Genomic DNA, 14,599 nt, shown 5'->3' on the forward strand with positions numbered 1-14,599 from the left:
TAAGAGAAAAGTACTACAGCACAGTGTTCTATAATAGTAATGATACTGATCTTTCTTGTCTCATTCCTGATTTTGGAGGGAATGCTTCTAGTGATACCATCTTTCACTTACAGATTGGCAAATATCCTCATAGTTGTCTACACACTGTTCGGAAGGCTGTGGAGAAACAGGCACTCTTATGTATTTCTGATGGGAGTAGAAATTGGTATAACCTGATTGAAGGGTAATTTGATAATATTCAAATTGTCCCAGAATTTCCACTATTTCTGCATACCACCAAATAACACATTTTTTAACCTTATAAGGATGCAGCCTCTTTTGGAATTCCTCTGATTTCAAAGTCTTCCTCTCAAGTTCTTGAAAACGAGAGCAGTTCCTGAAAGGCAGGTATAGCAACTGAGGAAAAAGAGAAATCGTAAATTTTGTATTAGTCAAAAGAACTAAAGAAGCTGCAGCCATTAGGTATAAAGTGACCTGAGTAAAAGATTCAAATGTGTTTTGAGCTGAATGGAATTCTAAAATTGAGGAAAAAGAGATCAATGATTGTCTGGTCTTAAATAGTAGGATATATACCCAGAACTCAAAATCTATCTTTTTCATTTCATGAACTTGCCTAAATAGAACTGTGCTATTGGTAAATATTCACACTTCCCGGTTTTTCCTGTGAAATGATAACAATTATCTTGCTTCCTTCCAGACCTCTTTCATTTCTAGCACTAGATGTACATCTATGTGCATGCGTGCACACACATACACACATACAAACACAAACACAAGTACAGAGAAGTGAATTAGAGGTTCCAGAAAGAATCTTAAGAGATCGATTCACTGAAATACGTTCTTGCAAAGTTGCAGACTGTTAAAATAAGGGAACATGATAAACACATAGAAAAATATATTTGAAAACCTATTATGAGGACAAAATAATCATCCAAAAATGAGTTTAAATTTGACAATCTTTTGTAGTTTTAATTATAATCTATAGGCTGGTGACTCCCAAGTTCATTTTGTTGCTCTTACTTTCCATCTGAGCTAGTCTTGTATTTTCAGCCTTTGGTGGATATCACCAGTTGGATGTTCTCTTCATCCTCAAATTTGACATGTACAAACCTGAACTCCACTTCTTCATTTTTAACAATTTCCTTTTTGTAATCTCTCTACTTTTGCCAATGACGAAATTTATCATCCTGCTTCATAGACTAATCACTTTTGCCTGTCTACTTTCAAAACACAGTTGACCTTGAACAATGCAGAGGTTATGGCGGTTAACCCACACACAGTTGAAAATCTGAGTGTAGCTTCACAGTCTGTATCCACTGTTCTGCATCTGGAGGAGTCGACCAACTGGGGATCATGTAGTACTGTAGTACGAATTTATTGAAAAAATTCACATATAAGTGGACCCGTGTAGTTGAAACCCTCGTTGATCAAGAGACAACTGTATATCCAAAATAGACCCCTTTTCTTTACTTTCATTGTCCCCTCCCAGTCCAGACCACCATAATCTGTGTTTCAACTACTGTAAGAGCTTCCTATGTGATCAATTTGCATCACAATTCATCCTCCACACAGCAACTACACTAATCCTTTGTATTTTATTTTTGTAAATGCTAGTATCAGTATTTTAAAACCATCAATCAGATCATGCCATTCTGTAGTTTATAACTTTCACTGGCTTTCCATTTTACTAGGAATAAAATCCAAACTCATGCCCTAGTGACCTTTTTGTCCTGCCTTCCTACTGCTGCCCCCTCACTCACTCCTCTCCAGCAACACTGGGGGCCTTCTTGCTGTCCCCTGAACACACAGGCTGGGGGTCTCTGTGTTCCCTGCCTGAGACACTCCCCCCACTCCAGCTCTTCTAGACATCCTGCCCAGCCACTATCACATTACCTTGTTTTATTGCCTTCAAGGAACTCACTGCCATTTGAAATTATTGTATTTATTTTCTTCTTTATCATCCTATCATTCCTATAAAATATAAACTCGAGGATATCCAGAGTCTTGTCTATCTTGTTCACTGCTGAGCTGTCAAAGCCTAGAACAGGGTCTGGCATATTAGTACCTACTCAAAAACCATTTTATTTTTGTAAGTTGCTTCCTTGTCACCTTCTTCTGTGTCGCCTTGTCTTACCTCGCCTTCCTTCCCCTGATGTCTTTACCATCTAATTTCAGGCCTTCACGTCCTCACTCCTGCATGACTTCAACAGTTGTTTTCAGAGAGCTCAGTATTTTCCCTCCAAGCCACTGTCAGACAAATGCCCCAAAGCACTGCTCATTGTGTGTGTGCACAGTACTGAGGGAGGTACACAGTTTTTCTATGTCCCCTGCTTTACATCTAAATTTCCCACCCTGGCTTTCACAATTTTCCACAGGAGAAATGACACTGTTGAGGGGAAAAGCACAGAACTATTAATTTAAAGGTCTAGGTTTTAATGAATTACTTAACCTTTCTAGACTTTCGTTTTCTCATCTCACATATTGAAAGAATCAGGCTGAAAATGTAATAATCACCTAACCGTCTGTCCAGAATTTTGCAGGTTACAAAGTCATTTCCTTTTCTTAACTGAGGTGGTTTTCACAAATCCCTGTGAAGAATTTAGGTGGGTACTGTTGTTCCCATTTTACAGAAAAGGAAACTGAGGTGCAGGGAAGTTACTCAAGGTCAAGTATCTGAAGTGGTAGGTGGCTCTCAGACTCAGGTTTTCCCAGCTCTAAATTCAGCCCTCCATCTACATCACGCTGCCTTTGTCTCAAGATTCCTTCTGGCTATTAAATTTGGATTCTCTAACCTGTGCCCGACCACTTATTCAGTCTTATTTTCATTCTTTCTAAATATGAACTCTGAACATAGACGGACAAGCACTCTACCTTGACTCAAAGCTAAGCTTTTGGGCTGCGCTGCTCTCCTTTCCTACCCTCCTCCAAGATCTGGTTCAAGTTCTCACTCTGTCCATGAAGACTTGAATGACTGCCCTGTGGTAGCTCCGAGTATGTCTTATTCTCTGAATTCCTCCAGCATGTGCAGCTTGTTCTTGAAATCGTTGCCCTCCACTTGCATTGTATTCTACACACTTCACAAGTGTGAATATTTTTTCATCAAATGGATTATAAATTAGGGAAGAAAACTGGCCTCATATTTCTTTTCTATTTCTGTATAGCAGTTAGCAAAGTTCTAGGAATAACTTTGGTTGATTGATTGATTTTGTTAAATTTTCTAGTTGATGTTAGAGAGAATTGTTTTCATCTTAGTAGGTAGCAGGAAGACACAGGTAGACAATCTTACTTGTTTCTTTCTCCCTCTTCCTCACTCTCCCTGTTTTTCTTCCTCTTGTAATAGCACCTGCATTCTCTTTACTATGTAATTTAATCATTATCTTTCAAGATTAAAGGTTAAACAGCTACCCTGGTCTATATTGGCTAAATTTGGTGCTTCCTTCCAGTCTTTGTAGAAAAGGCTGTGGTCAAAGTGAAATTTTTTCTTTTTGGAAGAAAATATTCACAAGCTCCTAAGAACACTGATAATCATAATGATTCCTTCTGATTCTTTGATGGAAAGAGGCATAAATAAATCATCCTATCTTTTCAGGAAACAGCAGAAAATTTGACTGGAGTAGATTTACCTAGAGTGAGGTTGACCAGGTTAAGCTCTTTCTACAAAGCAAGTGGGAAGAATTCTTAAGTCACCAGTTTTGGCAATTGTCAAATTTCTTGGTAACCCACCCCAGAGCTCTCTGAGCAACATTCTAGGTCTGGTAGTCATGCTAAGCCTCAGTCATAAAGAGAGGAGATGGTCATGTTATAATGTGACTGCAGGGGAATTAGGAAGGGTTCCTTGTCCCAAACTATTTCCTTCACACAGTCCTAAATTCCACATCTGGAAGATTAGTTAGACTTATTTATTACTATTTTAAAAAATAGCAATACCTCTGAAAAGATAAAAGAGTTCTTGGTCAGTCCCACCTAGTGTAAATAAATTTGAGAGTTTCTCTCAAACAACCTCATTTAGGCAACTTGGTTTATGGTACTTGTTCTCAGACTTGGCTGTCCACTAGAATCATCTAGGGAGATTTTTTAAAAATATTGATGCCTGGGTCCCACCTTCAGAGATTCTGATTTATTATGGCATGTGCCCGGGGCATCAAGATTTTAAAAAATTTCCAGGTGATTCTAACAGGCAGCTAACTTTGAGAACCACTAGTTTACACTAAAGGAAACTGCTCTGGAATGAGATCAGCCTGGTTCTAGTCTCAGTAGTGATGTTTATCAGCTGTGTGACTTTGGATCTATTTTGTTTGACTTCTCGAGCACTTTTTTCCCTGGCTGGAAAAGAAGGACAATAATATTGTCCATTCAAGATTGTTATGAAAGGTAAATATGATGACACATATAGCGTGTTGGGCACTAATTACATAATCAGATCTTTCTTTTTTACCCTGCCTAGGAATGGGGATTGCCAAAAGTTGAAAGACTAGCAAAACAAAGTGGATAATAAAGCTCTAAAGAGAAATTCTGTTCCTACTCCCTTCTGTTAGGACTTTCTATGTCCTTTGCACCTTTATTTAGGAAAGAATTAAGACTGCACAGCCCATGAAGTGTCCAGACTCCCAACTCCACAAGTCCTGAGCAGCCTGCCTTCCTTCTTCCAGAACCAATGAAATCCCCGTTTTCCATAATACTGACCCGATCTTCAGAAACCGGGACTGTGTGCACTGGGATGGGCTGCCAGGGTAGGCTGGGATTCCAGACGCTGATACCTTCTGGGGGAAATAGGGCTGCAAGGCTTGTCATAGCACTCATCAAAGCCCGGTCAATATCCGTGCTTCGAACAAAAACCTAGAGTGGGAAAATCAAAGGAGAATCCAATAGAGAGGAACTGCGGGGTTTTTTTTTTTTCCTGTGGAGCTAACAGTGTATTTCAGAAAGGGCAGAACACCTACACCAAAATATTAGCAGACACTGTGGTAGCATCATGATCATAATACCTATTATGGAAGAGATAATATTATGAGCATGCCATGGCATAAAGCAACTTGGTATGCCAACAGCTGAATTGACAAAAGAGACCAATCAAGTGGTGGCTACTTGCCAAGCCTAAGTATTTACTGTAGGTGTCCATGTTGAACTTACTTATATTCATACATTTTTTTTAAGGAGTACATTTGTAAACAAGACATCTGACTTTTATAAGTTCCTTGAGAAACAGGGAATTTTTACAAATACATTATGCTAAACTATTTCAAGGGGCAAGGTTCCCACTATTAGCTTCCCAACTTACCTGTTCATGTTTATAGGACTTGTTCAAGAATTTTTCATATCGTTTCCTTATATATTGTCCAAGTTCATAATGCTGCTCCATGCCCAGCTATGAGAACAAATAAAAGCAAAAATTAGTGAAAGTAAGTTCTGTGAAGCTATATGTCGATCAAAACAGGCAATTCTATACAATTTTCCTACAGTTACTAGTCACTAGGGGTGACTTGATCATGATCAGAAATTGTTGAGGCTAAGCATTAGTGCTTCTCTTTCCACAATCAAAACACATTTTACACTTTTTAGATCCCGGGTAACTGTGCAAAACACTTTCCCAGATATGAGTAAAGTAGTTATATGGTTTCAATAATGTAACAATCCCACAGAGTTTCCCATGAGACTCATCAGTAACTTGGTGAAATCCAACCAACCTGAGTGAGTTGGCCAAATCCTTGTGGCCATGAGGATTCCTTAATGGGGTCGTTAGGAAAGGTTTCGATGGGACTTCGGTCTCCATGCCTAAAAACCTGAAAATAGATTGAGGTAGTAATGTTACAAACTTAACTTAGGTGTTTTGCCTCTGCTCATAATGATAGATTTTTCTTCTAAACCTCTGGTTCTCCACCTTGGCTATTCATTGGAATCACCTGGAGAGTTTAAAAAAAATTCTGAGGACTGGATCCCACCCCTTGTGATTCTAGTTTAATTAGTTTGGGATGCATCAGGGCATTAGGATTTTAAAGACCTCCCCAAGTAAATCTCAGGTTAAGAACTGCTGTTCTAAGTTCAGTAACACGTTCTAAAGGCTCATCATCTTGTTATTCACATTACATGAAACACAGGAAAACTGTTAGTGAACTGTTATTGTTTCAGGTAATGTGAATAACAAGATGATGAGCCATTAGGAGTCAGGCGACCCACACATGGAGACCGGTTTACACATCAGACAGGACAAGAAGGAACACAAAGCTTAGCAAGATCACTTTATTGTCGAAAAACTCTGATGAGAAGTATTCCTTCCTGAATTATGATTACAGTAATAATAGTGTTAACATTTTGACATATCATAATAGTGGCTTTAAAATGCTACATACAATTTGTGACCATCTTGAGCCAATGATTTATTAGTTTTTAGGAGGTTAGAGATAAAGGACTTGCCAGTGGAAGATTAAAAAATCTAATTTTCAACAATTTAAGATCCTACTGAATTTGTATGCATGTCATCATGCTTTTTTTTTAACACCTTTATTAGAGTATAATTGTTTTACAATGCTGTGTTAGTTTCTGCTTTATAACAAAGTGAATCAGCTATACATATACATATATCCCCATATCTCCTCACTCTTGCATTTCCCTCCCACCCTCCCTATCCCACCCCTCTCGGTGGTCACAAAGAACCTAGCTGATCTCCCTGTGCTATGCGGCTGCTTCCCACTAGCTTTCGGTTTTACATTTGGTAGTGTATATATGTCCATGCCACTCTCGCACTTGGTCCCAGCTTACCCTTCCCCCTCCCCATGTCCTCAAGTCCATTCTCTACATCTGCATCTTTATTCCTGTCCTGCCCATAGGTTCTTCAGAACCTTTTTTTCTTTAGATTCTATATATATGTGTTAGCATACGGTATTTGTTTTTCTCTTTCTGACTTACTTCACTCTGTATGACACCTCACTCAGTTTCGTTTCTTTTTATGGCTGAGTAATATTCCATTGTATATATGTGCCACATCTTCTTTATCCATTCATCTGTCGATGCATACTTAGGTAGCTTCCATGTCCTGGCTATTGTAAATAGAGCTGCAATGAACATTGTGGTACACGACTCTTTTTGAATTATGGTTTTCTCAGGGTATATGCCCAGTAGTAGGATTGCCGGGTCACATGGTAGTTCTATTTGTAGTTTTTTAAGGAGCCTCCATACTGTTCTCCACAGTAGCTGTATCAATTTACATTCCTACCAACAGTGAAAGAGGGTTCCCTTTTCTCCACACCCTCTCCAGCATTTATTGTTGGTAGTTTTTTTTTTTTTTTGCGGTATGCGGGCCTGTCGCTGTTGTGGCCTCTCCCGTTGCAGAGCACAGGCTCTGGACGCTCAGGCTCAGCGGCCATGGCTCACGGGTCCAACCACTCCACGGCATGTGGGATCTTCCCGGACCGGGGCACGAACCCGTGGCCCCTGCATCGGCAGGCGGACTCTCAACCACTGCGCCACCAGGGAAGACCTGTTGGTAGATTTTTTGATGATGGCCATTTCAGACTGGTGTGAGGTGATACCTCATTGTAGTTTTGATTTGCATTGCTCTAATGACTAGTGATGTTGAGCATCCTTTCATGATTTTTTGGCAATTTGTGTATCTTCTTTGGAGGAGTATCTGTTTAGGTCTTCTGCTCATTTTTGGATTGGGTTGTTTGTTCTTTTCATATTGAGCTGCATGCGCTGCTTGTAAATTTTGGAAATTAATCCTTTGTGAGTTGCTTCATTTGCAAATATTTTCTCCCATTCTGAGGCTTGTCTTTTCATCTTGTTTATGGTTTCCTTTGTTGTGCAAAAGCTTTTAAGTTTCATTAGGTCCCATATGTTTATTTTTGTTTTTCTTTCCATTTCTCTAGGATGTGGGTCAAAAAGGATCTTGCTGTGATTTATGTCATAGGGTGTTCTGCCTATGTTTTCCTCTTAAGAGTTTTAGCATGTCTGGCCTTACATTTAGGTCTTTAATCAATTTGAGTTTACCCCAGGAATGCAAGGATTCTTCAATATATGCAAATCAATCAACATGATAGACCATATTGACAAACTGAAGGAGAAAAACCATATGATCATCTCAATAGATGCAGAGAAAGCTTTTGGCTTGTCCTCACGGTGAGCCTCAGCCGCCCCCCCCCCACCTCTGCAGGAGACCCTCCAACACTAGCAGTTTCCTTTACACAAGTTGGAAAGATGACTACTCCCCAAATTACAGCTAAAACCATATGACAGCTTGCTCAATCATCTTCAGTCCCCATTGCCTACCAATATACATCAGAAATACATCTACACATGGAACAACTCCTACAGAACACCTACTGAAGGCTGGCAGAAGACCTCAGACCTTCCAAAAGGCAAGAAACTCACCACATACCTGGGTAGGGCCAAAGAAAAAAGAATAAACAGAGACAAAAGAATAGGGATGGGACTTGCACAAGTGGGAGGGAGCTGTGAAGGAGGAAAGGTTTACACACTGCGAAGGCCCTTCACGGGCGGAGACTGCGGGTGGTGGAGGGGGGGAGTTTCAGAGCTGCGGAGTAGAGCACAGCAACAGGGGTGCGGAGGGCAAAGTAGAGAGATTCCCGCACAGAGGATCAGTGCCGACTGGCACTCACCAGCCCGAGAGGCTTGTCTGCTCACCAGCCGGGGCAGGCGGGGCTGGGAGCTGAGGCTTGGGCTTCAGTCGGAGAGCAAGGAGAGGACTGGCAGCGTGAACGCAGCCTGAAGGGGTTAGTGCACCACGGCTAGCTGGGAGGGAGTCCGGGGAAAAGTCTGGACCTACTGAAGAGGCAAGAGACTTTTTCTTCCCTCTTTGTTTCCTGGTGCGTGAGGAGAGGGGATTAAGAGCGCTGCTTAAAGGAGCTCCAGAGACGGTTGCGAGCCGCGGCTAACAGTGCGGACCACAGAGACGTGCATGAGATGCTAAGGCTGCTGCTGTCGCCACCAAGAAGCCTGTGTGCGAGCACAGGTCACTCTCCACACCTCCCTTCCAGGGATCCCGTGCAGCCCGCCACGCCAGGGTCCCAGGATCCAGGGACAACCTCCCCGGGAGAACGCACTGCGCGCCTCAAGCTGGTGCGACGTCCCTCAGGCCTCTGCCGCCGGAGGCTCGCCCCGCATCCGCACCCCTCCCTCCCCCAGGCCTGAGTGAGCCAGAGCCCCCAAATCAGCGGCTCCTTTAACCCCATCCTGTCTGAGGGAAGAACAGACGCCCTCCGGCGACCTACACGCAGAGGCGGGACCAAATCCAAAGCTGAACCCCGGGAGCAGTGCGAACAAAGAAGAGAAAGGGAAATCTCTCCCAGCAGCCTCAGGAGCAGCAGATTAAAGCTCCACAATCAACTTGATGTACCCTGCATCTGTGGAATACCTGAATAGACAACGAATCACCCCAAATTGAGGAGGTGGACTTTGAGAGCAACATTTATTATTTTTTCCCCTTTTTGTGAGTATGTATATGCTTCTGTGTGAGATTTTGTCTGTATAGCTTTGTTTTCACCTTTTGTTCTAGGGTTCTATCCCTCCATTTTGTTTGTTTGTTTTTTTACTTTAAAAAAATTATTTTTCTTAATAAATATATTTTAATAACTTTATTTTATCTTACCTTATTTTATTTTATCCTCTTTCTTTCTTTCTACATTTTCTCCCTTTTATTCTGAACCATGTGGATGAAAGGCTCTTGGTGCTACAGCCAGGAGTGAGTGCTGTGCCTCTGAGGTGGGAGAGCCAACAGCAGGACACTAGTCGACAAGAAACCTCCCAGCTCCATATAATATCAAATGGCAAAAATCTCACAGAGATCTCCATCTCAACAACAACACCCAGCTTCACTCAACGACCAGCAAGCTACAGTGCCGGACACCCTATGCCAAACAACTAGCAAGACAGGAACACAGCCCTACCCATTACCAGAGAGGCTGCCTAAAATCATAAGTCCACAGACACCCCAACACATACCAGCAGATGTGGACCTGCCCACCAGAAAGACAAGATGCAGCCTCATCCACCAGAACACACAGGCACTAGTCCCCTCCACCAGGAAGTCTACACAACCCACTGAACAAACTTTAGCCACTAGGCACAGACACAAAAAACAACGGGAACTATGAACCTGCAGCCTGCAAAAAGGAGACCCCAAACACAGTAAGATAAGCAAAATGAGAAGAAAGGAAAACACAGAGCAGATGAAGGAGCAAGATAAGAACCCACCAGACCTAACAACTGAAGAGGAAATAGGCAGTCTACCTGAAAAAGAATTCAGAATAATGATAGTAAAGATGATCCAAAATCTTGGAAGTAGAATAGAGAAAATGCAAGAAACATTTAACAAGGACCTAGAAGAACTAAAGGTGAAACAAGCAACGATGAACAACACAATAAATGAAATTAAAAATACTCTAGATGGGATCAATAGCAGAATAACTGAGGCAGAAGAACAGATAAGTGACCTGGAAGATAAAATAGTGGAAATAAGTACTGCAGAGCAGAATAAAGAAAAAAGAATGAAAAGAACTGAGGACAGTCTCAGAGAACTCTGGGACAATATTAAATGCACCAACATTTGAATTATAGGGGTTCCAGAGAGAGAAAAAGAAAGGGACTGAGAAAATATTTGAAGAGATTATACTTGAAAACTTCCCTAATGTGGGAAAGGAAATAGTTAATCAAGTCCAGGAAGCACTGAGAGTCCCATACAAGATAAATCCAAGGAGAAACAGGCCAAGACACATATTAATCAAACTGTCAAAAATTAAATACAAGGAAAACATATTAAAAGATATTAAGACATACTAAAAGAGCAAGGGAAAAACAACAAATAACAGACAGGAGAATCCCCATAAGGTTAACAGCTCATCTTTCAGCAGAAACTCTGTAAGCCAGAAGGCAGTGGCAGGACATATTTAAAGTGATGAAGGAGAAAAACCTACAAAGAAGATTACTCTACCCAGCAAGGATCTCATTCAGATTTGATGGAGAAATTAAAACCTTTACAGACAGGCAAAAGCTGAGAGAGTTCAGCACCAAAAAACCAGCTTTACAACAAATGCTAAAGGAACTTCTCTAGGCAAGAAACACAAGAGAAGGAGAAGACCTACAATAACAAACCCAAAACAATTAAGAAAATGGGAATAGTAACATACATATTGATAATTACCTTAAATGTAAATGGATTAAATGCTCCCACCAAAAGACACAGACTGGCTGAATGGATACAAAAACAAGACCCATATATATGCTGTCTACAAGAGACCCACTTCAGACCTAGAGACACATACAGACTGAAAGTGAGGGGATGGAAAAAGATATTCCATGCAAATGGAAACCAAAATAAAGCTGGAGTAACAATTCTCATATCAGACAAAATAGACTTTAAAATAAAGACTATTAGAAGAGACAAAGAAGGACACTACATAATGATCAAGGGATTGATACAAGAAGAAGATAAAACAATTGTAAATATTTAGGCACCCAACATAGAAGCACCTCAATACATAAGGCAAATACTAACAGCCATAAAAGGGGAAATCGACAGTAACACATTCATAGTAGGGGACTTTAACACCCCAGTTTCACCAATGGACAGATGATCCAAAATGACAATAAATAAGGAAACACAAGCCTTAAATGATACATTAAACAAAATGGACTTAATTGATATATATAGGACATTCCATCCAAAAAGAACAGAATACACATTTTTCTCAAGTATTCATGGAACATTCTCCAGGATAGATCATATCTTGGGTCACACATCAAGCCTTGGTAAATTTAAGAAAATCGAAATTGTATCAAGTATCTTTTCCGACCACAACACTATGAGACTAGATATCAATTACAGGAAAAGATCTGTAAAAAATACAAACACATGGAGGCTAAACAATACACTACTTAATAACGAAGTGGTCACTGAAGAAATCAAAGAGGAAATCAAAAAATACCTAGAAACAAATGCCAATGGAGACAAGATGACCCAAAACCTATGGGATGCAGCAAAAGCAGTTCTAAGAGGGAAGTTTATAGCAATACAATCTTACCTTAAGAAACAGGAAACATCTCGAATAAACAGCCTAAGCATGCACCTAAAGCAATTAGAGAAAGAAGAACAACAAAAAAAAACCCAAAGTTAGCAGAAGGAATGAAATCGTAAAGATCAGATCAGAAATAAATGAAAAAGAAATGAAGGAAACGATAGGAAAGATAAATAAAACTCAAAGCTGGTTCTTTGAGAAGATAAACAAAATTGATAAACCATTAGCCAGACTCATCAAGAAAAAAAGGGAGAAGACTCAAGTATATAGAATTAGAAATTAAAAAGGAGAAGTAAAACCTGACACTGCAGAAATACAAGAGATCATGTGAGATAACTACAAGCAACTCTATGCCAATAAGATGGACAACCTGGAAGAAATGGACAAATTCTTAGAAATGCACAACCTGCCCAAATTGGCTCACGAAGAAATAGAAAATATGAACAGACCAATCACAAGCACTGCAATTGAAACTGTGATTAAAAATCTTCCAACAAACAAAAGCCAAGGACCAGATGGCTTCACAGGCGAATTCTATCAAACATTTAGAGAAGAGCTAACACCTATCCTTCTCAAAAATCTTCCAAAATATAGAAGAGGGAGGAACACTACCAAACTCATTCTACAAGGCCACTGTTACCCTGATAGCAAAACCAGACAAAGATGTCACAAAGAAAGAAAACTACAGGCCAATATCACTGCTGAACATAGATGCAAAAATCCTCAACAAAATACTAGCAAACAGAATCCAACAGCACATTAAAAGGATCATACACCATGATCAAGTGTGATTTATTCCAGGAATGCAAGGATTCTTCAATATACGCAAATCAGTCAATGTGATACACCATATTAACAAATTGAAGGAGAAAAACCATATGGTCATCTCATGGATGCAGAGAAAGCTTTCGACAAAATTCAACACCCATTTATGATAAAAACCCTGCAGAAAGTAGGCATAGAGGGAAATTTCCTCAACATAATAAAGGCCATATATGACAAACCCACAGCCAACATCATCCTCAATGGTGAGAAACTGAAAGCACTTCCACTAAGATCAGGAAAAAGAGAAGGTTGCCCACTCTCACCACTCTTATTCAACATAGTTTTGGAAGTTTTAGCCACAGCAATCAGAGAAGAAAAGGAAATAAAAGGAGTCCAAATCAGAAAAGAATAAGTAAAGCTGTCACTGTTTGCAAATGACATGATACTATACATAGAGAATCCTAAAGATGCTACCAGAAAACTACTAGAGCTAATCAATGATTTTGGTAAAGTAGCAGGATACAAAATTAATGCACAGAAATCTCTTGCATTCCTATACACTAATGATGAAAAATTTGAAAGAAAATTTAAGGAGACACTCCCGTTTACCATTGCAACAAAAAGAATAAAATACCTAGGAATAAACCTACCTAAGGAGACAAAAGACCTTTATGCAGAAAACTATAAGACACTGGTGAACGAAATTAAAGATGTTACAAACAGGTGGAGGGATATACCATGTTCTTGCTTTGGAAGAATCAACAATGTGAAAATGACTATACTACCCAAAGCAATCTACAGATTCAGTGCAATCCCTGTCAAACTACCAATGGCATTTTTCAGAGAACTAGAACAAAATATTTCACAATTTGTATGGAAACACAAAAGACCCCGAATGGCCAAAGCAATCTTGCAAAAGAAAAACAGAGCTGGAGCAATCAGAGTCCTGGACATCAGACTATCCTACAAAGCTACAGTAATCAAGACAGTATGGTACTGGCACAAAAAGATAAATATAGATCAATGGAACAGGATAGAAAGCCCAGAGATAAACGCATGTCCATATGATCACCTTATTTTTGATAAAGGAGGCAAGGATCTACAATGGAGAAAGGCAGTCTCTTCAATAATTGGTGCTGGGAAAACTGGACAGCTACATGTAAAAGAATGAAATTAGAACACTCCCTAATACCATACACAATAAACATTGTACTTTTTTGATTGCACATTTAATCTTTGGGAAGAGTAGTCTATACTTTTGCAACCTTGGTTTTTTGATTCTACTATGCTTTCTGAATAGAATACCAAAGCAAACACAAAGCTATTTTATAAGCAAAAGGTAAGGAAAGAAAAAATAAATACAAGATGATGTCTGCACTGACGTCAGCAAAAATTTTTAATACAGCGGAGGGCTGCATAACACCTTGGATTTTCTGAAATTTCCTGCACTTGTCACTCTTATTACCTGGCTAAATTTCTCCATTGGAAAGAAAGCCAATAGGCTGCTCTTTTTAAATCCTGTTAAATAGTTCAGCAGACACAGAAGTGTCCTTAGAACCATATCAGACTTTAGTCATCTTTGAGATGGGATTCCAGGAAAATGAGGGAGGCTTCTAAAACCTGGATGATGTCTCTGGTGTCTGAATAAAACTTATCTTTTGTCCCCCTGAACTGGTGAGAAATTGAAATCTCAGTAGAACAGGCTATGGCAAACAGAGGGACAATGGTGTGGTGAATCTTAAGAAACTATTTTGGTCAGGTAAGGAATTATTGTTATAAATAGTCACCTCATGGCTGGAAGAAAGGCT

The 14,599-nt window shown here is 39.9% G+C and overlaps 1 protein-coding gene across 1 annotated transcript in view; it reads right to left on the reverse strand.

The window, feature by feature from the left end:
- The window catches only part of ACP3 (acid phosphatase 3), a gene marked incomplete at both ends in the record, with an annotated part of 50,439 nt that overhangs the window by 25,662 nt on the left and 10,178 nt on the right, over window positions 1-14,599 (reverse strand). The window contains 4 exons of the mRNA XM_079922308.1: window positions 298-396; window positions 4,684-4,836; window positions 5,279-5,365; window positions 5,685-5,780. Coding sequence (XP_079778434.1) covers window positions 298-396; window positions 4,684-4,836; window positions 5,279-5,365; window positions 5,685-5,780 — 435 coding nt within the window. The remainder of the gene's footprint in view (window positions 1-297; window positions 397-4,683; window positions 4,837-5,278; window positions 5,366-5,684; window positions 5,781-14,599) is intronic.

Source organism: Stenella coeruleoalba, assembly GCF_951394435.1.
Source record: "Stenella coeruleoalba genome assembly, chromosome: 5".
Taxonomy (NCBI): Eukaryota; Metazoa; Chordata; class Mammalia; order Artiodactyla; family Delphinidae; genus Stenella; species Stenella coeruleoalba.